The 23963-nt window shown below is 47.7% G+C and overlaps 1 protein-coding gene across 8 annotated transcripts in view; it reads right to left on the reverse strand.

Moving 5' to 3' along the window:
• Nucleotides 1-456: 456 nt before the first annotated feature.
• LIMS1 (LIM zinc finger domain containing 1) overlaps nucleotides 457-23963 on the reverse strand; it is an 82857-nt gene continuing 59350 nt past the window's right edge. For 2 of the 8 annotated variants that reach the window (XM_027555425.1, XM_027555420.1), the window contains exons 2-11: nucleotides 13904-14063; nucleotides 11316-11382; nucleotides 10559-10679; nucleotides 10042-10191; nucleotides 8432-8582; nucleotides 7922-8014; nucleotides 6682-6730; nucleotides 5458-5533; nucleotides 5081-5272; nucleotides 3005-3093 (exon numbers count right to left, since the gene is read on the reverse strand). In XM_027555425.1, the coding sequence (XP_027411226.1) occupies nucleotides 5125-5272; nucleotides 5458-5533; nucleotides 6682-6730; nucleotides 7922-8014; nucleotides 8432-8582; nucleotides 10042-10191; nucleotides 10559-10679; nucleotides 11316-11382; nucleotides 13904-14059 (1011 nt within the window). In that variant the 5' untranslated portion in view covers nucleotides 14060-14063 and the 3' untranslated portion in view covers nucleotides 3005-3093; nucleotides 5081-5124. Of the gene's footprint in view, nucleotides 3094-5079; nucleotides 5273-5457; nucleotides 5534-6681; nucleotides 6731-7921; nucleotides 8015-8431; nucleotides 8583-10041; nucleotides 10192-10558; nucleotides 10680-11315; nucleotides 11383-13903; nucleotides 14064-17588; nucleotides 18062-23963 lie in introns of those variants that run through there. The other 6 variants (XM_027555424.1, XM_027555421.1, XM_027555417.1 and 3 more) reach the window with 5 other exon arrangements.

Raw genomic sequence — 23963 nt, forward strand, 5'->3', positions numbered from 1 at the left:
AGCAATTTTCAAATATGTAATACATATTAATAACTATAGTCACCATGCTGTACATGACGTCTCTATGAATTATTTATTTTATAACTGGAAGTTTGTGACTCTTGACCCTCTCTACCCATTTTGCCCACCCTCACCCCCCACCCCCTGTCCCCTGCCGCTGACAGCCACCAATCTGTTCTCTGTATTGGTTTTTTAAATTATTCCACGTGTAAGTGAGATCATACAATATTTGTCTTTCTCTGACTTTTTAGCAGTGTCCTATCCATGCTGTTGTAAATAGCAAGATGACTTATCTGTGGCTGAATAATATTCCATCGTTACACAGACCACATTTTCTCATTCATTCTTCCATTAGTGGACACTTCGGTTGTTTCCAAAATGGCTTTCTTAAGCATTAGTCCTATATCCTCATGGTTCCATGTCTCAAAGCCGTTCAAGTTAAGCAAAAGACAACAGTTATTCTTAACAATTATGAACATTTATTAAGCACCAAGAGTATACTGCACTGGTTGCTATGTAAAAACATAATTATTGACATAGTGTCCCTGCCACGGAGTTTACAATCGAAAATGAAATACAACAATGCCATAAGCCAACTTCAAAATTTCCTTAATTTAGAAATTGCTATTTTGGCAAACAAGGCAAAAATGACCTACCATCAGTTACAATGTTAGTAAGATGTAAAGAATGTTTGACTCGTACCCAGACATTTTCCCAAGTATATTAGGCTTGATAAGGAAAAGAGCACTTAGAAATGTAGTAAACAATGAATTATTTCAAATGCCTTGTAGGATTTTAAGCAAAGATTTGTTCACTAGCCTGAGCTTCTCCCTTCTGGGAGGAAGCCATGTGAAACTAAGCAAGTCCATCCTCTCATCCACTGACAGCCATCTACTCCTTACTCCTGGTAAGAGTGAGGGCTCATTGATCCCCTGCAGGGGGCAGGGAGTGTGTGTCTGGATAAAACACCCCATGGCCTTGGAGGATTCAAGGGGCAAACTTGCAGGAAATACAAAGTCATATTTTATGAGAGAGGTGAGCAGCAGGACCTCTGGGCACAGGAGAGACATGAGCCCTGTAGTGATTCAGCCCATGCCTCTTCTCAGTGATTAGAAACAGGTAAGTGGGCGCTTTCTGCTCCGGATTTCCTGTGTGGAGCATTCCCGGAGCATTCAGGAATTTAGCATCAAGACCCCGGACTGCAGATCCTGCACTGTATCCACCGTACAGTATTTAATAAATACTTTAAAGATTTTTGTTGCTGGTCATGTATTAGCTGACAAAGGCACGCTGAAGGGAATTTGATTCTTGCTGTCAAATGCAGACTGTTCAGACTTCTGAACACAGTCTTAAAGTATATATTATTTTCTATCACTGATCATTCTTTGAACTCTAAAAGAGCACTAAAAAAAATTAATTGGTTATAAATTAAAAACTGAAATACAATTTAAAGTGCATGCACAAGTATTTAAAAATACATGCATACAAATATCTTAATGGCAGACTGGTAGCATCCTGAGATTTTTTTTTATGGCAAAATAACATTTCAGCAATTTTTTGAAAATACCAATAATTTTCCCCTTAGAAGCCCATCTTTGCAACTTTCTTTTACATGATAACATAGTAGCAGCAACATTTAAAAAATGTTCACAAAATTCTCTTTGCATATAGGTTTATGGAGAAAGACATCCAGAAACTTTAAGATAAAACTTTGCAAAATAAAATAATTCACTACATTTGGCCTAAAGTTGATACTTAAACACCACTCTTCCAATTTAAAAGTGTTACTTATACCTCCTACATACAGTAAATAAAATCTAACTATAAGATTTGTAATGAAAAACTTGAAACACATATCAACATAATTCTCTTCTAATTAAGATCACAAATTAATTTCAATGTATTTCCCCAAAAAGAAGAAAAAAATTTTAATAATCATAGCTGTGGTAAATGAATTTGAGTTTACAAATCTCATTCAATGCACTTGTTTTTAGTTTGTAAGGTATGAAACAGCTAGAACTCCTGATTATGTATTTTTCTAAGGCAAGGCAAGTTTATTTATATATAAAGCATAGATATTAGCATGGTTATAAAGGCAATATGATCAATACATAAACATTCCCGTTTTTAAGTGATACATTCCAAACTACTTAACATTTAATTTCATGTCCTATTCTAAGACTGCATCTGTGATCTTAAGCTTCAAAGTATAATTGCTGTAATACATGAAAAAATACTTCATTTTTCCAATATTGTAAAGTATACTGTATTTTCAAATACCTAGTATAAATTTTTTTTGCACAAAATTTTAAAAAGAATATTATTAGCTAGCTATAACTACCATGACGTAACTGTATAAAGAAGTTCACAAAGGAGAATAAAAATTAAAACTAAGCTTAATAATTATTGCATTTAACCATAACAAAAAAAGTCCCCAAATCAAGTAGTTCTGAATACACTTGTTTCTTATGTGAGTAATGTGTATATTCATTTTACAGTCACTAGTTTGATAAACACACTAAGATTCTGTGAGATATGGTTTTCTTTTTTATATCCTCCCCAACTGCAGTTGTAATTATTTTTCTTTCGAATACAAAGTAAATAATGTTTATATTTTTTTATCTGAGTCATGTAAAAACTGACTCCTTTCATTTTTAAAAGTTATATTTAATATTTTGGACTTTAATTAAAATTTAACATTTAACCATGTTTCTTTTTCTATTATGTATCATCTACATTTCAACTAACTGATAAGGGTTATTAACAAAGGCAAATCTTGATCTCATCCATGTTTTAAATATGATGACAGAAACTTTTTTTCTCTTTAATGAGAAAAAGGAGATGAAGAACACCAATAGGTGTTCAATAGGTCCTCTTCACTCTCAACTGTTTTGAGACACAACTTTAAGACAGGGTGCATCAGGTCAGGCAATGTTGTGATCTCTTATCTTTGCATAGAAGAGAAAAAATAAAGGAAGTTATTTCCTTCCTAAGGTCTCAGCTAGCTTCTTAAGTCTTTTCTTCAGCTCCAATGGAAATTTCTCATAGCACTTCTTACAGACTGGCTTCATGTCAAACTCCACAAATTTATTCCTAAAGTTAATAATAATAAAAAAATATTAGTGGAAATGTATTCACATTTGTATACAGACATACAGATAATGTGCAGTAATTTTATTGAAGTAAATGAAGACACTATGCATATTACAATTATATTCATATTAGCAAAAAACTAATTCTAATCTCAATTCTAATCATTATGGTAAACATAAACTACAATACCATTTGAAGAAAGTTGCCCTTATAAACTGATCTTGTACAATGATCTGTATGATACAGAATGCTGATTACATTTTAGTCTGTGCTAAGTATGCAGAGAATCTAACGTGAATAAAACTCAGATAAAGTCAATCATGTTTTAAAATACTGTGAGAACACTTTTAAAAAATAGTTATTCAGAGCAAAGAACTCTATCTCTCTGATAAGACTGATTCTCTTTATTGAAGGTGTAGGTATCTCATGTAGTATTTTACATAGTGGAGCCATGAGGCTTCATCTTGCCTGGCCTCCCATCCCAACAATGATCATCTTCAAAAAAGAAAAACCTAAACTAACATCTAAGTTACTTTGGTTGGCTGTCTCACAGAAAATTCAAGAGCACCAGTGGACCGTGTGGCCTGTGGTCACATCTGTGATCAGTGTGTATATGGAGAACTCAATTCTTTAAAAGCCAGGACAGCACACACCCTCAATTGACTTGTACAATTCCGGACAGTTGTTGAGAAGGCCTCCTAGCTATGGGTGATGCATTTCCAGTTGACAGCTATCAGCGCTCATAGCCATTGAGATCGTGGGTCCCTAATTGTGAAGGGAACAAATGCAGAACTTTCTAACTAGTTCGATTTCTGTGAAATTACATCTAGGAAATGTGTGGGACAAGTCCAGTGATACACTGTTATCTGTTACAAATTATTACATCTGTCGATACAATTTTAAAGAACAAAAATAACAAAGTTAAATCCTGACCACATATTTAAAATGAAAAACCTTTTTTTTAAACACCATGTGAGAATTATTTTCTGATTTTTTCCCAGAGATCCTAATGATGACAGTAATTCAAATGTTATGTTTCAATTGGCAATTTGATTTAAATAGTGCTATTGAGTTAAAAAGTTCTCCCAAAGTGTTCTATAGACCCCATGAACTATAGCTTGCCAGGCTCCTCTGTTCATGGGATTTTCCAGGCAAAAATACTGGAGTGGGTTACCATATCCTTCTCTAGGGGATCTTCCCAACTCAGGGGTTGAACCCCCATCTCCTGCTTTGGCAGGTGGATTCTTTACCACTGAGCCACCAGGGAACCCTGCTAAGCAAACCTTACATTGTTTTCATTTTCTATCTGAATTTTAATTTTTCTTTGTAGAAGGAAACTTGAAAATTGAAACAATAAAAAACTTTTAGAACTCAGAACACAATGGTCCCTATGAAGAAGTGAGACAGTCTTTCTAACAATGCAAGAGAATTTCAAAGACTGAAATATGTCCTGTGAAAACCAGGAATTGTACAAAAACACACACACATCTAGTGATGCCGTATCTTATTCTCTACTTTAGGTGGTCTCTGCTTAGATAGGAAACATGCTGAGAGTTTAGTTTAACATAGAACTTAGAACATGCAGCACTGGAACTGACCAATTATATTATTTTAGGCAAAGAAGCCAAAAACTAGGATTTTAAAAGCTGTAATGATCAGACAGAAATACTTTGAAACTTTTACAGTACCTATTAAGAGATTAGAATTCTTCCCTTTGAATCCACTGGAAAAAAAAGAAATCTATACCATATTGTGATTAAAAAATGAGCTGAGAGAGTCTACAGATTCAAGGAAGCAAGTGCAGTACAGGTTATGTGAAGGGTGGACCCTATTAAAGAGTGTAATTTTTAATAATTAGGCAAAAAGATCAGCTCTACACAGGACAAGCCCATCTATGTCAGCCTCTGGCAGCTACAAATACATGCCAAAAAGAAACAAGAAAAGTAGGAGACAAAACCAGGATCAACATGTATTCTGGAGGACTAACCACAGGAGAAAGTAGTAGAAATGGTGGCAGAGGGACAGAAAAGCTCACAGACAGACTGGCTTTTTCTTTTTCTGCTTGTCCTTATCCTTGGCTTCTCTCTCCCGCTTGGCAAGTCTCCTCTTAAATTCTTCTGGCATTTTCTCATAACAATGTTTGCAGACTGGCTTTAGATCAATCTCAACAAACTTATCCCTTTGTGTAGGACAGAGAAGGAACAAAAGAAAAGAGGGAACGATTAAAGGAGGAACCTTTGCTTTGAGAAGGCCTGGACAGAAAGAATCAAGAAGCATCAGGTCCTACTTTTCCAACACTGAATGCTCTCCACAATGTTCCCCGCGCGTCCCACCCAAGGGCTCGCAGGCCCAGCACACACTTACTTGAGTGTCAGCTTGGCGCTGCAAGTGGAGCAGGCAAAGCAGTGCACACACCAGGCCTTGTTGAGGGCGGAAACCACTGGGGAGAGAGGAGATGGTCACTCACCCACAGCTCGGCTCACCACCAACCCCTTCCCCAGGCCGGTTCTCTAGGGCTTTCCTCACAAAAGAACCACACATGGCACTAAGCATCTCAGTGCCATTAACTGATACTCACAGAATCAGTTGAAGTTACTCACTAATTTATCTATCACACTGTTAGAACACACAATCTCAGCTCTGCATCTATCTCCCACAACTGCAGGCCTCACCTCAGGGAAGGCCACCACTGCCTTTCAACCTGTAGTGATGGTTAATGTTTCGAGGCATCTGAACAGCAGATGCCAAGTCTCCCCATCAGAGCCCCCACTCCCCAGCTGTGAAGGTGCGGCCCAACTCTACTGGCACCGCTACCTGCCTCCTGCCACCTGCCCAGCAAGGTAGTCTGAACTAGGTAAGTAACTGAAACAGGAGCCAGGTGCTAACCCACCAGCCGGGGTGAGTCTGCCTTCCAAGCAGACACTAAGCTCCTCTGCCCGCTTCTCTCTCCTGGCAACTGCCTCCCGCAGACGGAGGTGAGATTTATTTCCACTGGCACTAAAGATCACTTTCCTGAAGCCACCCCTTCACAAAGGGCACTTGGGCAGTGTTTCAGAAAGTATTTCCCAAATTCGGCTCTCTGCCCAGAGGCATGAAGCAGGCTGGAAACAGCAGTGTTTACAACTTCACCAGGAAGCTTCTGGCAGAATCTGCTAATGACTGCTGGCAAACAGCTGCTTCCTTTCCATGCTAGTCAATCAGGCCTCCTCACATGGGACCAGGGGGCAGGTTCTGGAAAGGTCTAGAGACAACCACCAGGTGTTCACGTCTGCAGGGTTCAGGGGACCCTCCCCAAGTGCTCCTAATGAACACACCCCGCAGCTTCCACGGAAAGTAATTCCAGGGATGGGAGGGAGAAGCAAGACTCGGGGTCAGTCGTTTCTATGGTAACGACCTTGCAGCACTGGCCTAAAGTGTCATCAAAAATGAGCAACAAGTTTGATTCTTAGGAGTTAGCATTTCACGGCTAGAGATCACTTGGGAAATACGCCAAAGAAAGAGGAAAAGTAACCGATGACCATCACAACATTTTCCAATTTTCACATGACCCAGGGGTTTTGTGTCCAAAGGTGCCCTACAGGTGCTCACCATCGCCTTCTATAACACGGTTGCAGTGGAAACAAACATCACCAAATAGCTGGAAACGGGAAAAGACAAAAAAAAAGTGGTAAAATTAAAGATATGTTACAACTAAGTATCAGAATACCAAACATTTAATATAATTTCAGTTCTTCGTAGAACTTAAAAACAAATACCCTACAGCATGTTTCTAGCTTCCATATACATGCATTAACATACAATATTTTTCTTTCTGACTTACTTTACTCTGTATAATAGGCTCTAGCTTTATCCACCTCAGTAGGACTGACGCAAATGAGTTCTTTTTTTACAGCTGAGTAATATTCCATTGAATTGACAGGATAGTGTGGAAACATATACATTACCATATGTAAAAAAGATAACAAGAGGGAATTTTCTGTGTGACACAGGGAGCTCAACCGAGTGCTCTGTGACCACCTAGAGAAGTCGGAAGCATGGGAGATGGGAAGAGATTTCAGGAAGGAGGGGATATATGTATACCTGTGGCTGATTTACATTGATGTGTGGCAGATGCCAACACAATATTGTAAAACAATTATCCTTCAATTAAAAAAAAAATAGCCTGGCTATACCTAAACTCAGAATTTGCTGTTACTAGAGATGATCAGTAAATGTTCACTGACTAGTTTTTACTTACTACAATGAAAACAATTTACTATTCATCTTGATGGAAAACAAAACACGGCTCTGGAGATTTCAGGACGGTAAAGGAGCATGAGAACCCTGGACTGGGCCCAGCACTGGAGTGGAAAACAGGCCAGAAGGACATTACTCGGTAAAGTGACAAAACTGGAATGGACAGAGTAATCAATGATAACAGTGGTTATACAAGTGAGTCCCATATTCTTGGGAAGTACACGCTGAAGCATTAGGGGTAAAGGACCACAGGGAATTTATCATCAAATGATTTAGAAAAGAATCGGCACGCTTTTGTACGTATACATTGACTCGCATACAATGAGACGAGCATTTATGTGTGTGTCAGAGAAGGCAGGAAGGACACACACGTGATGAAGTAGGTACTGAATCTGAGTACAACATGTAGGTATTTTCTTTGTATTTATTATTTTACCACTTTTTTCTGAGTATGAAGTGATTTTACAAATAAAAAGTTAAAAAGCCACGTGTATAGCCCAGTGTACATTTCCCCAGAGCTCTCTCTGCACGTAACTGTGGAGAAGCTCAAGTTCACCTAAGTGTGTGTCACATCCAAAGAGCCCATCTCTACCTGGTTGTAGTGGGTTTCACAGTATGCCAGGCCCTTCCTCTCGTAATGGCGATGTCCAAGGAATGGCTTCTCACACTTAGCACAAACAAAATGCTGAAAGAAATGGCATTAGGTCATATTTGCATCAGCATGTTTTATTTATGTAGTGAAGCAAAGCTCCAGAGCTAAAGAGAAGATCCATGAAAGCCTAGGTGCTGGTGTCATCTGGGTCACAAGCGACCCTGAAGTGACCAGGGTCATCCCAGCTTTCATCCAGCATCTGGAGGCTCTGACTCAACAGCAGAATGAGAAAAGAGAGGATATGTGGATGCCTCTCTGGGTTGGACCAGGAACCAAGTCTCCCCGCACCGTCACAGGCTGATCACAGCACCGTGCCGTCTACGTTCTTAGTTTTCCACAAAGTTGACAGTCACCAAGTGCCCCCACTCACCCCTCAGCATCCCCCAGCCTTGTTGGCACCCCTGAGCCTTGGGTGTGCGAGGGCCCGGTCACCCTGCCATGGGCACTCACCTCCACGTGCCACTGCTTGCCCATGGCATTCACCACACGCCCCTCGATGGGCCGGCGGCAGGCACCGCAGATGGGCACCCCCATCTTGTCGTGGCATGGCAGGCAGTACAGCTCCCCCTTGAGCTCCCGGGCATCAGCAGTCAGCTCCTTCCTGCCCGAGAGAAGAACCACTGAGTACCATCAGCAAGGGGAGAGCCGGTGGCTGGTGTGGCTGACGCCCTGAGATAAGGCATCTGAATAGACTACCGCAACAACCCCATAACTGCTTGTTCCCCCGAGAGGTGGTCACAGTGATTGAACAGCTTCAGCAGGCTTCATATTCGTGTCAACATAAACATCACCCAATGACAACCAGTCAGACGTACCCCCACGTGGCCCCTTGTCTCTGCTGTCACTTTTATTATAGAGTCCCTCCTTGTTTTCCTTAAGAAGCTGGGGGAGAGGGATGCAGGCCCAGGGACAGACCTGCTAATGCTACCTTCCTAAAATAACAAGAGTGTGGAGACCAGTTCCACTTCCTGACACTCACTAACAACCTGCTAAGAACAGCTTTAGGTTCGCAGAAAACATACAGACCAAACGCCCAGACCGCTCCCCTGACAAATGCTTGAGTTCATTACTGTCTTCAGTCTCCTGAGTTAATAAACCGAGGTGGCCCCCAAACAAGATGGATTTCATCTGTTTTTAAAAGGTTCTTTAGGAGAAGTGCTCATGGAGAATGAACAGAGGGAGGACAGGCAAGAAAACCAGACCAAGCCGGAACTGAATCCCCCAAATAAGCTGTCTGTCAGCTTTCACTGCAGTTCTCTACTCCCCGTGGTAACAGCCAGGACAGTCATGCTGACTATGGTCAAGTACCTTTTCCATTAAATTCTTATACTACACAGCAGACTGTGAAACACATAGCCTAACAACATATCCTGAGCTTCTGAAGAAAAAACAGATGTAAATAGAGAGCCAAAGTAAATAGATGTAGTTTAAACACTAATGGTTACAACTGTGATAATTATATCCACTTGGATACAAAGATAAGACCATTTAAAGTTTTTTTCTTTGCATGGAAGAGGGGACCCTGTATTAAAAACAATGTGATGAAAAATAGCTGTGGGGATCACTGGGGATATTTTAATATGAGCTGATTATTCAAATGTATTAGGGCTTCCCAGGTGGCACAGTGGTAAAGAATCCACCTGCCAATGCAGGAGACACAGGTTTGATCCCTGGGTTGGGAAGATCCCCCTGGAGGAGGGCATGGCAACCCACTCCAGGATTCTTGCCTGGGAAATCCCATGGACAGAGGAGCCTGGTGGACTACAGTCTGTGGTGTCTCAAGAGTCAGACATGACTGAGTGACTAAGTACACACATTTAAAGGTACATGTTTATGCACACTTGTACACACACACACACGGCAACATGTTACCCAGTGAGACTTCATGAAGGGTCTGGGGTTCTCTGTGTATGAGTCTCTTGACTCTCCTATAGGTTTAACATTTTCCGGATTAAAAGCTGAAAAAAACCAGTTTGGGTGCCGGAGTAACAGTAATACCCAGGTCAGTGTGTTCACTTATTTCCACTGTCTGTACAGTAAGCAAGAGAACGTGGGCCTACCCGCAGTTGGCGCAGTTGAAGTGGTCTGGATGGTAGGGGTCGTTCTTGAATATCAATGGCTGCTCATCGATGATGGCGTGGCACTTCTGGCAGATGTATTTGCCGAGGCCCCGGGCTTTCTCCCGGTTATGACAGGGGCGACACAGGTGCCTAAACAGAGCCACAGAAGCTGACATTTAAAATCCAACGTTCTTCTAATAATTAAAAAAAAAAAAGAAAAGCTTCCCATATCTATGCAAAGAAATTCAAGAGACCGTTTCTTAAAAATCACTGCTGTGTTTCAAGAGCAGAACCAAGCCCCACTTTCCACAGGAAGCTACTTACTCCCACTCAGATGATCAGGTAGCACTTAAAAGATCCCCCTAGCAGCCATGCCAGATGCAGGACAATGCCAGGGCGTCCCCCACAGGCCCGGCCAGCCACAGTGCACGCGCATGACCTGGAGCACAGGCGACCCTGCCGCACCACCCTGCCCACCCACCCACCTGCCCTGAGGGGACTGGTGCCCTGCTCATACCTCCCGGCGTTCTTGACGAAACCAATGTCGGCCAAGACCTCCTGGCACAGGTCACAGCGGAAGCACTCGGGGTGCCAGCTGTTGTTCATGGCTTTGATCACCCGGCCGATGATGAATTCACCTGCGGGAGGGACACTCAGGCCGTAGCTCGGCCTCCCTGCCCACAGCCCCGGGAAACCATTCTCCCTGTGCTAGGATCCCACAGGAGGTGCTGTGTTAGAAAAACGCCTCCGTGTCCCCTGAGCCCTTGTGTTTGGCCCTGCAGCCACATTCTCGGGCCATCTTCTCATCTCTGGGTCTGCTCTCCTTTTCTAAACAAGGTGTGGGCTCTCCCTCTCCAAGGCCTGTGGTTATATGAGGTCATGGGCACAGAAAGCAGAAATCCACAGCCTGCTTTCTTGTAACGCAGACTTAACTTCTTCCTGCATCTAGGCTTCTCAGCATCTACTCGCTAATCCCACGTTCTCCGGCTGTGTGACCGGCAGGCCACCCCTGTGCCTCTCGAGGTCCCTGCTGCCCCCCACCAACTGCATTGACAAAAGGGAACTGCATGGAAGCCCAGCAGGTCCTGGGGTCAGTCACCCCTCGGGCCATGAGAACCGGAGCTCTCGGGCTGGGACTCTTCCAGGTGGTTAACCTCGATGACGGGGAGTGCGGCTGACAAGCACCTGATGACTCTCCCTCCTACACAGCTCGTGGGAGGAAGTCCTGCAGGAGGAAACTTACTTTTCACGGCAGGTTGGGCACCAACACTTACCACACTGATGACAGCAAGGAGCAAAGAGCATCTGGAAGTCATGTTCACAGTACTTCCTTCCTTCAAACTGAAACAGAAAATACCGGCCCCTCTGAGTAGGAGACAGCCCTAGGATCCATCATCTTCCTAAGGCCTGTGAAGCAGAGGGGCACCTTCTGGCACCTTCCACATGCCTGCGTGTGGATACAGACAGGCTTCCTGACCAGCTGAGACCAGAAGTGACCCTCCGCCTCCAGACAGCAATGAGACCCCTGCTCACCAGGTTTCACCAGGTCTTGGCTCAAACCCCACCTTCAGGGTGGAGGAGAACCACAGACCCCTCTCCCCATGTTGAAAAAACAAATTTACAGACAGTAAATATTCTAGCCTATTTTAACTGTCAACACTTTTGTGTGATGTGCAGTGCTTAGTCACTCAGTCATGTCCGACTCTTAGAGACCCCATGGACTGTAGCCCGCCAGGCTCCTCTGTCCATGGAATTCTCCAGGCAAGAATACTGGAGTGGGTTGCTATGCCATCCTCCAGGGGATCTTCCCAACCCAGGGATCGAACCCAGATCTCCTGCATTGCACATGGATTCTTTACCATCTGAGCCACCAGGGAAGCCCATTACAAAGATTATTACTATACAAATGATCAAAATGTGAGTATCGGGACTTCCCCGGCCATCCAGTGGTTATGCAGGGGACATGAGTTTGATCCCTGGTCCCAGAAGATTCCACAAGTGGAGGACCAGTCAAGCCCACGTGCCATAACTACCAAGCCCGTGTGCCTCAACTACGAAGCCTGTGTGCCTCGACTAGAGAGCCTTTGCACCAAAATCAAAGATCCCACATGATGCAGTGAAGATTCTGATGTAGCCAAGTCAATCTATCAATTGATCAATAGTTTTTAGGAAAGCATGTTACAAGTGTTACTTTGCATTTACTGTTTGATTATTCGCACGAGCAGCATATCCTACCGAGGTAAGCAGGACCCCTCTTTCCCTCACAGTGATTTCAGTCCTCCACTGATAAGGATGCCTGACACCTAGAAGACTTGGAGTTCAATGTTATCTAGTTTATTAACGTTTTCTATTTGGGGGACTGCTTGTATCCTTCTCACAGTATGGGGAAAAGAAAGTGATGGAGAGGCAACAGCAAGCTGTGGAGATAGGAGCCTGCGTCTTCTCTTTTCCTCCTTAGAATCTCTCATAAGGCCACTGCCATAATTACCCATTTCAGTAAAAATCTTAGCTCTGAAAATAGTAGGTCAGGGAAAGAAAACCATATCAGATATCAGAGACCAAACTGAGGTATAACCCTATTACGTCACTAGTCTGCTCTTGTCAAGGGCACGTAGCCTCTCTGGGCCTCGAGAAGGAGATCAGGCAGGTAGAGGGCTTTACAAGTGTGGAGACCGACGTCTCCTTGGGACAGGCTCCCTGGACCCCCAGGACTGTTCTGCGGGCCTGGGCGCCAGGGGCCACGGCCTCCCCTGCACCAGCTTAGGGACTGGAGAGCCCTGCTCGGTCCCCAGAACCATGGTCCCCTGAAGGCTATCACCCTTGACAGAAAGAGAGATTCCTGTTCTGACAGCGAGGGTTTCTGTCATAGAGAATGTGTGTTCTGGGAACACAGTAGGAGCTGAAAAGATGTGTCTGAGCAACACGGTGTTCTGGAGTTTGTCCCGACACACCCACTGCTCTGCTCTGCGGCCCCATGACTTCTACAGGCTGGCTGCGAGCCCCGCTCCCAGGCCCCATTCCTATGGGAAAACACTGTCGGAATGACCAACAACTGACTTACTAATGACCTCTAAAAGCCACCTTTCCTTCCTCAGGAATGGCTTGTAAAACAGGAAAAGTTTAAAATCTGCAGGAGGAGAAACCAAACAGTAGCCGCCTCTGGGTGTCACATAACTGTGTACACATATCACCATATAGAGACACACGTGCAGACACACAAGGAGGTGATCACACAGGCACGCACTCACACATAGACACAAGCACAGCCACACACATACACAGCCACACACACAGACCACGCAGACACACACCACACACATAGATATACACAGACACATACAGACACAGATATATACATAGAAACACACAGAACATACAGACAGACAGACACACACACACACATACACTGTTGTCCTCACTCCCAGGTTGAGGCCGTCCCTAGACAAGCCCCAAAGCAGACATGAGGGGGCATTTCAGGCCAGTCAGCATGAACACACTTGCGCCCAGCACCCATGGTAACAACCATAGGATCAGGAAGAATAGGTGTTTGGGAAAGAAGAGGAGACACTGAGAAGAACAGGATAAGAAGGGGTGCCCCCACCCCACAAATAAGAGCCCCTTTAGGACACAGGTGCTGGGGGGCATTCACAGGGCTGACCACCACCCAGCTTCACTGCCCAGCCCTCACCACCACCCACCATCACTGCCCAGCCCCTACCAACACAGCATCACTGCCCAGCTCCCACTGCCCAGCTCCCCAACTCCATCGTCACTGCCCAGCCCCCACCAACACAGCATCACTGCCCAGCCCTCACCACCACCCACCATCACTGCCCCGCCCCCGCAGCTCACCCACACCCACCTCATAGAAGAGGCCCTCCGGGAACTGCTGGAAGCACTGGGCGCACACGAAGCACTGCTCGTGGTAGAGCTCGCCATTGCTGTTGACAATCTTCTCAGCGGGCGCAAAGCCGCCCCGGCAGCGCTCGCAGCTGGCGTTGGCCAGGGCATTGGCCATGTTGCTGCAACAGACAGACAGGGGATATGGGTCACAGATGGCAGCTCTTCCTGACAGCTTGGTCTGGGGTCACAACAACCATGTCTTGTCCATAAAGCTGGCTTCCTGCCTGCGACCCAAGGTCTCAAGCCCACTTTCTCACGTGGCATCTGGGTGCAGACCCTCTGGTTCGCTAACATCCTGCATCCTCCTCCCAACAGCCCAGAGGGCACCCTACCCCCTGCCCAGCCCGTGAGGAGCCAGGGCTGCAGGGGAGCCTCATGAGCCACCTCAAAGAATTGAACTGAGGGCCTGACATTGGCTTCACTGAACTCCCCCCAAACATGGTCTGGACATGCTGAAGGCACAGCCCAGATACAGGACCCGACTGGTGAGGCCCTGCCAAAGCAGCTTCAGTCCTACAGTCCGACGGGGGTACAAATGCCAAACATGGACGCTAGGAGACAGATCCGAACACGGTCATTGGGAGATGGATCTGAAAGCCACAGAATTTCCCATCCTGAGACCATTTTATAGCCGGTGATGTGCAGGTCCAGAGACTGACAAGCCCAGCATCACACAGCTGTCTGGTTCAGGGGAGACTCAGGCCCAGAATCCCAGTTCCCCCGCCCAGGAGCCACAATGGGATGACGGTATCATGCTCGACAGGACCTGAGAGACCTGTCAGGAAAGAGGAACCATGACAAGACCCCAGCTGAGGAGCTACCAGCCAGGGCTCCCCTGGACTCCGAACACTCGGGTGCATTCAGTAAAGGGAAAGCACCTGACCGAACCCCCTATCAGATCTCTCCAGACTGTGGGCTCCGGTGAAGGACTGTTGGGTCTCTGGACGGCCCCCAGGGGGAAGGCCCTGGCAGAGCTGGTGCTGGCCCGGCAGCTTCATGATTTGCGGGTTTATTTTAAGATACCCAGACGCCCACTCAGAGCATGCGCTCCGCTGTGTGTCGGGTCCCAGGGGCAGCGTCTGAGCCCCCAGACACCCACTCAGCCCTCCTTGGGCAGTCACTGCCAACCTCCGCAGCCTGCCCAGCCCCCAAGGGGGAGGAGGAGTTCCCCCCACCCTTGGAGGACCGCTGCCTTGTCCCCATCACAGCCCACATCTCACTGCTTCCTCAGCAAGGTCTGCACAGAGCACACCTCACCCCCACTCCCACGGAAGACGACCCCGCCCTCTCCTGGCAACGGTCTCACAGAGCAACATCCTGCTTTGTCGACTTCACACCCCATGCAGAAGTCCATGTCCACGACCCCACACCAACAAAACTCGATTAAAGCGTTGCCAGGAAAGGAAGGGAGGGACGTGGCCTTGACACTTGGCAAACTTGACCTAAGTCCCGTACTGAAGCGAACTTTCTATTTGTTGTTGAAAAAGTACTGGGGATCAGGGAGAGAAGCCATCTCTCCCTTGTCACCCGGCTCTGCTGCAAGCTGGACAAACGAGGGCAGTTTGGTTCTGGTCCCCTTCTCCCAACAGGGACCAAAATCCACAGGTGCTCCTCGACAACGTGCGGTGGCCCACAGCCGCCCCCACGGGCCCAGTACTGCTCCAAGAGTTGAATAAGAAAAAGCCTATAAAACCACTTTGGAAACCAAAAAGAGCTACTCAAACATCAAGCACTGTTACTAATTTAAAATTCTCTCAAAAGAGTCACTGAATTCTCAGTGATTTTAGCAGAATTCCAAGAGAGCTACAGGAGAAACCCTGGAGTGCCCTGAATACTGATTTCCCAGATTGGTGACATTCTCCGGGAGGAAAGGCTCCCCTCTTCCCCACGTCTCTACAGGGGCCACAATTTCTTTATAAACTTCATTCAAAACAACATCTTCCAGAAGGATGAAGGCAGGTGGCATGGCTTTACTGAGACACACAATTTGCAAAAATGTTAACACAATGCCACTCTTTCTACCAGGGTTTTGTCATTTTGGAAACGCATTTCATATAAAATTAATATTAATATTATTAATGTGTAATGAGCATGTTGTTATTTTACATGAACTAATCACACACACAATTTGCAAAAATGTTAACACAATGCCACTCTTTCTACCAGGGTTTTGTCATTTTGGAAACGCATTTCATATAAAATTAATGTTAATATTATTAATGTGTAATGAGCATGTTGTTATTTTACACGAACTATCACTTAAAATTTTTCTCAGTTTTATTTTCTAATACAGTAAATACCGATAAAATAAGAGGTATTTGGAGACCTCAATATTTTTAAAGACAAGAGGTATTTGGAGACCTCAATATTTTTTAAGACTATGAATGGGTCCCCATATCAAATTGTTTATCACTGACCCATTTATGCTCATTACACTACAGACCATTTACACTCAAGTTCAAATACTCACAGATTAGAATGTAGTTAGAAAACAGGCAGAGACATTATAAAAGCAAGTTTTCCCCCACACACAGGAAAAGTAAATTAGTCTTAGAGATAAAGTTCTGTGTTTTTGAAGAACTGTTCATTTCAACAACTAGCAAGAAAACAAAGGAAAGAGAACATTAGCAGAAACTTTGAGGAAAGAAGCCCTAACAAACCAATAATCTCACCAACCTACTTAACTGCTTACCTTGCTCTTCCTCCCTGACCCGCTGGCACTGTACGTATATATATTTTTTAATGGGCTGTTTTTGAGCAGTTTCAGGTTTACAGCAAAATTCAGTGGAAGATGCAGAGTTCCTGTACAGCCCTGACCCTCGCTCGGGGCACAGCCCCCCGCGGTCAATACCCCCAGACGGTAAAGTGAGGCCCACACTGAACACTGACCTGTTCAGTCTTCTCACAGTGACCGACACGGTTACTGCACATGATAGAAGCTACTTGTAAAAGTCAGGGTGAGCTGCCGTCGGATTAGTTACAATTAACAGGCTAATGTTTCAGAGAGGATTTCCATGGTGGGAAATGTATGCCTGGGGAGCATGAAAGCCTTGGTGGTGGTCTGGTCACAACTGTCTCAGCCGATCTGCCTCCACAGATCCGCCTCCACAAATCGGCCGCACACAGAAAACCTGACATCACCGAGCCTTCTGCTATTCAAGTGCCTTGTTTATCGAAGTGTGTGAAACGTATATTCTAGCATTAAAGTGCAGGAATGTGAGCCCCCAAAGCACTTCGAGTTCACCAAGCATTCTGGTTACAGTGTAACTGTATTGGTCCCATTGGTCTTAGAGCTCGTCAGAAGCTTGCTGTCTCAGGTAAAGAGAAGCAGGATATCTATTTCGAAAGCACAGGGAGTGGATGGAGGAAGCAGAGACTCAGGCCAGGTAAACTTCCCTCCCTGCTAAGCACACCAGGAGATGGAGATGCGGTGATTCCACTCCAGCTCCCAGGAGGAGTCAGCAGGGCCCGCCTCCTGCCTGTAGGCAGCACCTTCCTTCTCTCCTCCCTTCTTTTCTGCACTTCGTCCTGGGCATCCTCACCCCCCACCTCCAGTCCTGGCAGGAGACCTACTGAAGGTGCAGGTCAAACCCCAAGGCAGTGAACTCCAGCCCCAGGAGGGGGCCCGGGAGGGGGCCACTCACAATTTGGCGTAAAAGTCACAGAACTCCTTGTAGACCCTGACATCGCTGTGCCGGCGCTGCAGCCTGGACTCGGCCCTCTCGTCCTGGCTGCTGAGACCCCGATGCTCCCCATTACGGGCCGCCGGGGGGACCTCCTGGTCCTCCGGGATGACGGCTGGGCGCAGGCCCCGGAGTGCCATGTTGGGAGCGGCAGGACTGAGGGACAAGGGATGGAGGGACGCAGGACACCCAGGCGGCTCCCCTGGTCACTCCCCCGCACTCCCCTCCCGGTTCCCACACGTCAGCTGCTCCAGGATCATGCAGCCCTTCCGGTCCAGAGCTTGCGGTGGGTCTGGAAACTGCAGGGCCCTCCCCTGACAAAGGACTGGCTTTGTGGCCGCCCTCCAGGGGAAGTAACAGCCGGTGGGGGCGCTGGCAGGAACCCGCTCCCTCCACGGCTCTGGGCAGTGACAGCTCCGTCCCAGGCTCCCGAAGGGGCGCCAGAGAGAGAGCCCAGGGAGAGAGCCCGTGTCCAGTTACAACTCCTCCTGTTTGGCCCCAGTCAGCCTGTAAGAGCCTGTAACTCAGCGACCAGTCCTCCTGGGTCTGCATCTCGGGTAAAGGATAAGGGATGCTCTGCACCTGGCTGTGCTCCTTCCACAGGGTTGAGCACTGTCAGCCCTGCAGCGGTGGGGATCTGGGGCCTGGGGAGTAGATGGGGGAGGGGGCAGCCTGTCCAGTCCCACCTCTCAGCCCCTAGAGTCTTCAACACAGCCTGAGGGCATCTCCTGGGCAGCAGGGGGCCACTGTTCTTTTGGGGGGTCTCAGCTTCTTACAAAGTAATTGCCTGTGTTAGTTACTTCCTAACACTATGTGCTGTCACATCAGAACATTAGGAATTCCTACTGTGTGCTTGTAGCGTGTTCTGCAGACCTAGCGGGTATGTAAGAGGTGCCCGACCCACTCAGCACAGGGAGCCTGCGTGTGGCCGGGAGCCACGCATGTTCCCTACAAGATTCACGAAGGTAACAGTGTGTTGCTCCCCAGGGTCCAGAAGCTGAGGGTGGACGGGCAACCACGTGGCACCGATCGGTGGGGGCCGCACGGGCCACCCAGCTGGTCCCTCACATCCCCACCCAGCCACACAGATTGGACATGAGTTATTCCTCCAAGAGGACAAGGGGTAATTTGAGGCCAAATCAACACCATTGCTCAATTTTTATATCCAGGCCTTTTGTTACTTTTAAACCATTTCTGGCACTTAATAATGTCACTCTAAGAAATGCAAACAATTCTTTTAGATTGTGATTGTAACCATAAGAAAACATTTATCTGAACTCCCTTGACCGAGATCACTACAGCCTGCACAGTGCAGCAAGACAGCCTTGAAGCAAGTGGGAAGCTGTTTTAATATAAAACACCTCAAGGCCAGCTTTGAGCAGTGGGCCTGTGAGGTAGTTTCCTGGGTTCTAGGATTCCCAGAGGTTCTCCAGAGGGCTTCCATTGTCTGATCAACCTCCCTCCTCATCATGGCTGACATGGAGTCTCTCTGGCAGATCCCACAGGACAGGTCTGTACCCCAGACGTCCCTGGCATCCATCCAGACTGGAGAGGCTTGTATTTCATGAGCTCTGACCATTTTCTCATCTACTGGGCCGAGTCTTAGTCCCTTAGAGTCACTGTAATAAAACACCACTGGCCAGGTGGCTTATAAACAACGGAAGTTCACGTGTCACGGTCCTGGAGGCAGCAAGCCCAGGACCAAGGCACCAGGATGGCCAGTGTGGCCTGACCAGGTGAGGACTCTGCCCCTACCCCTGGGTTCTGGCTGGCGCCTCCTCGCTGAGCCCTCCCGTGGTGGAGGGACAGGGGCTCCACGGGTCCCATTCAAGAGACCTTCACACCTGACCTCATGGCCTCACAAGCCTCAGGGGTCAGGATCTCAACATAGCAATTTTGGGGGTGCACAAACATTCAGACCACAGCAGGAGGGTTCAGGACCCAGGCTGAGTGCACCCAACAGCCTGTTGGATGCGGAACCACACGCAGCTCGTCTGCTGCTGAGCTGACCATTCCCGCATCCTGCAATCTGGTGTTCCGCCCTCCCACGTGCTGCACGAAAGGCTGCAAGTCCACCAGCCCAGCCGATGCCATGATTTCAGCCAGAACAAATTCTGCCCCTGATGTAACACCCTGCCCGAGATGAATAACCTGCCCCAAGGTAACAGACCAAGAATGGCAGCTGTTCCTAAGAGCTCAAACAACGAGGGCCTGGACAGAAGCCCGAGCATGTTTGGCAAAGTTAAAAAGCAACTTTTTATAACTGGTACTTTTAAAATTCAAATCCTCTCAAATAATTTTGGAATTATTTGAATTGAATTACATTGAATTCAACTGAATTACATGCATCACTACCAAACATTTCATCTACGTGGGTTTTTAAATTTTTATTTGAGTATAGTTGATTTACAATGTTATTACTTTCTTCCAGACAGCAAAGTGAATCAGTTATGCATATACAGACATTCCCTGTTTTCCAGATTCTTCTCCCATAAGGTAATTACACAGCACTGAGCAGAGCTACATGGCAGGTCCTCATCTACGTGGTTGGTAAACACCAAGTGGAACGTGCTGACCGACTGCCTGGGAAACGGACTCCGACATAGAAACGTACAGGTCAATGCTCCCCCTTCTGTGGGTGCAGTCCCGTGCTGTTGTTACCCCAGCGCCTGGCAGGAGCTTCCAAGACCTCCGGCTCCAAGAGCCCCGTGTATCCAGCATGTGGGGACATCCTGATTAAGTTACCACACGGCAGACTGACTGTGTTCACTGTTTCTCTGGGTGTGTGTGCATGTGTGCTCAGTCGTGTTACTGGGTGTGTGTGCATGTGTGCTCAGTCGTGTTAAACTCTTTGCGACCCCATGGACTGTAGCCTGCCGGCTTCTCTGTCCACGGGGCTTCCCAGGCAAGAACACTGGAGTGGGTTGCCATGCCCTCCTCAGGGGATCTTCCTGACCCAGGGATTGAACCCGGCCTCTGGCATCTCCTGCATTGGCAGGCGGGTTTGTTTTTTTTTTTTTTTTTTTTTACCACTAGTTCACTTGGGAAGCCCTCACTCTCTCTCTATTTCACTCAAATGGGAGATTCACTCTGATTTTCCTTTTCTACTAAAACAAAACAACTGTGACATGAAGTAAAGACATTGGTGCTGGCAGGTTCCTTCTCACGCCCCCGTTTCTGGCACAAACGCCCATTTCCTCCACAGGAGGACAGAGGTGAGGGTAGCCAGAGCACAGGATGCTGCTGCTCCCGTGATGTTCTGCCCCTTGGTCAGAGTGCTCGCGGCTGCAGAGCAGAAGGAAGCCACGCAGCAGGAAGGGTCAGAGTGCAGAGCTCAGGTGCTCTCGTCCTCCACCAGGTGCAAGGGGGGCTGCACCCCTGTCACCTGCTGTGTAGGCCCAGCCCGGTGGGGGCCTGAGAGGGGTCCTCACACACGGGCCTGGGGATGCCACTCTGGCTCAAACAGGACTTACTTCCAAGTTTATACCTGTTTGTGGCCTATGAGGCATATATCATACACCTGCTTTAATTATTAGAGAAAAGGACACACTGACCAGAAGTAAAGAATGTCCTTGTTAAAGTAAAGGTTAAACGCTGCCCTTCCAGGACGCCAGTACTAGTCCTCAGACGATGACTCCCTCCCAGGGGCCAAGGCCACGTTGTCTCTGCACGCGCTGGCCTGTTGTTTTTCAACCTTGAAGGAATGCGTCCCTGACGTGTTTAATGGTCTCTGTTCTGACAAAGAGAAAACTGTACTGAGACCCGGCTTCCTTGGAGCAGATTCTCAGTCACCCAAGTGGCTGTCTTCTGGGTTACAGTCCGCAGTTTGGCTCAGAAAGTCACAAGCTTCTCTCTATTCCTATTGTGGATTGTTTATTGATTATTTCCATCAACAGGAGCAAGAGGCACAATCTTTAACAGCAGAAAACTGGGGAATGATGGGCAGGTGGTCAGCCCCCTGGTGGGGACCCTGTGGGCTCTGGGATGGGGGGGCAGACTGCATGGCTCTGTGGGGGGCTGGACTCCCCAACTCCAAACACATGCAGCTTATTACAGATGAGGGACAAGAAGCAGGGAAGACTTACTAAGTCCTGCCACACAGAGGCAGCCCACTGACACCTAATCTCTGCTCCTGTTCAAAACCATACACACTTGTGTTTCCACGAGTGGGGAGGGCTGCTGACAGTCGCCTTGACCAGTGATGATAAAACACTCCCAGCTCTGCAGACACTGTCCAACAGGACAGAGACATGTAGGCCCTTCCTCCCCAGCTTCCGGCCTTCCAGGCCTGCCCACGCCCAGTTCCTCCTGGAAGCTCCTCTGGGTTCTGGCCTGTGCTGGCTGACCTGTGTCTGGGAGCTGTGGAATTCGCGATGCCCTAAGCCTGCTCCTCCTGCAAAGGGGCCAGCCCGCACAGACACGCCTCCCAACCAGGCCCTTAGGCTCCCCCAGCTCCCAGCCAGTGGGACCAGCTCTACCCATGTGAAGTCCCAGGGGACAGGACGGGCCAGCCAGTGGGCAGATATGTCCTTGCCCCAGGTCCCCCGGGATTGGGTGACTCCATCTAAGGGTCCCACCCACGACCTCAGCCTGGCTTCATGCCCTCAGTAACGAAACCCCCTGGACTGCCATAGCAGCTGGAATCTGCAAGTGGCTTCCAGGCCCCTCCCACTGCATCCCCATAGTCACTCAGAAGGGCAGGGTTTGGTTAACCTGAAGAACATGCTCAGAATTCCTCTTATAGGCTGGGCAGATTTTCTTTGCGTGTTTAACGTCTTTCATGGGAAAATGCGCCTGGAGCAGCCCCTCCACCCTCAGGTCACTTCTCTTGTCACTCATTCTGTGACCACAAACACACAGTCTCATTTCTAAATGTCCTTTTTAAGGGATCTACTGTGACCTGAGCAAAACACACAAACTCGAGAAGGTGTTGTTTTTCAAACACAGAAGGGCAATATTTCGAGTGAGACTGTTGACTTCAGGGAAAGCCGGGTTACGATGAACTCTTCTGCAGAGCGTCCAGAGCACCTTCACGACCAAGGTGGCCACGACCTGTTTGCCTTCTGGCTCTCAGCTAGGTTCTTATTTTAGTTCTGACTCAGCTGGGACAGCTCCCCTTTCGCTGACCTTTGGTGGAGCTGGAGGAGGAAGCCAGCTGAGTTACTCTGACCATCTGTGACCCAGCTGACTGTGAGGCCAGCCTCCTCAACGAAAAACACAGTGAGACTTTCACGACAAAGGACAGAAAGGAACATTTTTCTCAAGTCAAAACAACCCTTTCAAATTTTAATCTACATGTCTCTCTGCCAGTTGTTTTCTTTTAAACACAGGACATGTTTTCCTGTACATTCTAGCACATTAAGCAACATTTGAGAATACTGGACAAGAGGAAGTGGAGGAACTGAAATATCGTGTTTTCTGATAACTTTAAAAACTTTCATTAACTCCACACTTGGCGAGAGACCTGCTTCATCTATCATGCCCGAGATGCCCCTGAGGTACCGTTGGGGTATGTGAGGGCCGAGCAGGGTATCCGGTGCCAGCTAGCATCTCTCCGTGTCCCCCTCTTCCGGTCCATGCAGCCCCCCTCCTCCCACAAGGCGCCCTACCCACTGGGTGAACTAGGATTTTGCAGGCAGGTCGCAGGCTTGGGAAGCCTTCCTGCAGGTTGCAGGAAGCTCTCGGCCAGTCCCCAACTTTTCTCAGTGGGCACAAGTCTGTGCTGCTAGAGGAGTGGTGATCACGCCAAACCTAACCGAACCTGACCTGACCTGACTGCAGGCAGGCCCGCCCACTCCTCGAGAGCACCCCTTGGGGCTCTGTTCCAAATCTGGGCACTGGGCCATGGAGATGCCACTCAGCCTGCTGCCCCTTCTTCCTGGCCCCGCCCCCAGTGGGCGTCCTGGGTGGGCAGGGCTGCTCCTCCCGGCCTCCTGCAGCCCCTCTCATCTGAGCCCTTAAGAGTCAGTGACCCATCTTTACAGTGAGCCTTCCTTATTCTGACCTCCCTGTGGATCCCCTCCCCACTGGACCCAACTCACTGCTTGAGGCTGCACTCAGACCTGGATCCAGACAAACACCTACACCTGTGTGTGAAGCTGGGCGGGGAAGGGGGCACATGGTAAAATCACCAGGATCCAGGGAGCTCCCCACCTGTGTCCCTCTGAGCCCGGGGAAGGGTCCCTCTGCCCCTCCCACCCACAAACTCCCTGGAAGCTGCGGAAGGGAGGCCTGTGCAGGGGAAGCACAGGACTCAGGAGGCTGAGTGGTGCCCTGCGGTGTCTTCCACATTTATGACTTAAATGATATAAAAGGGACGTGAGTCTTCCTGACTCT

The sequence above is a fragment of the Bos indicus x Bos taurus genome, chromosome 11 (genome assembly GCF_003369695.1).
Source record: "Bos indicus x Bos taurus breed Angus x Brahman F1 hybrid chromosome 11, Bos_hybrid_MaternalHap_v2.0, whole genome shotgun sequence".
Lineage (NCBI taxonomy): Eukaryota > Metazoa > Chordata > Mammalia > Artiodactyla > Bovidae > Bos > Bos indicus x Bos taurus.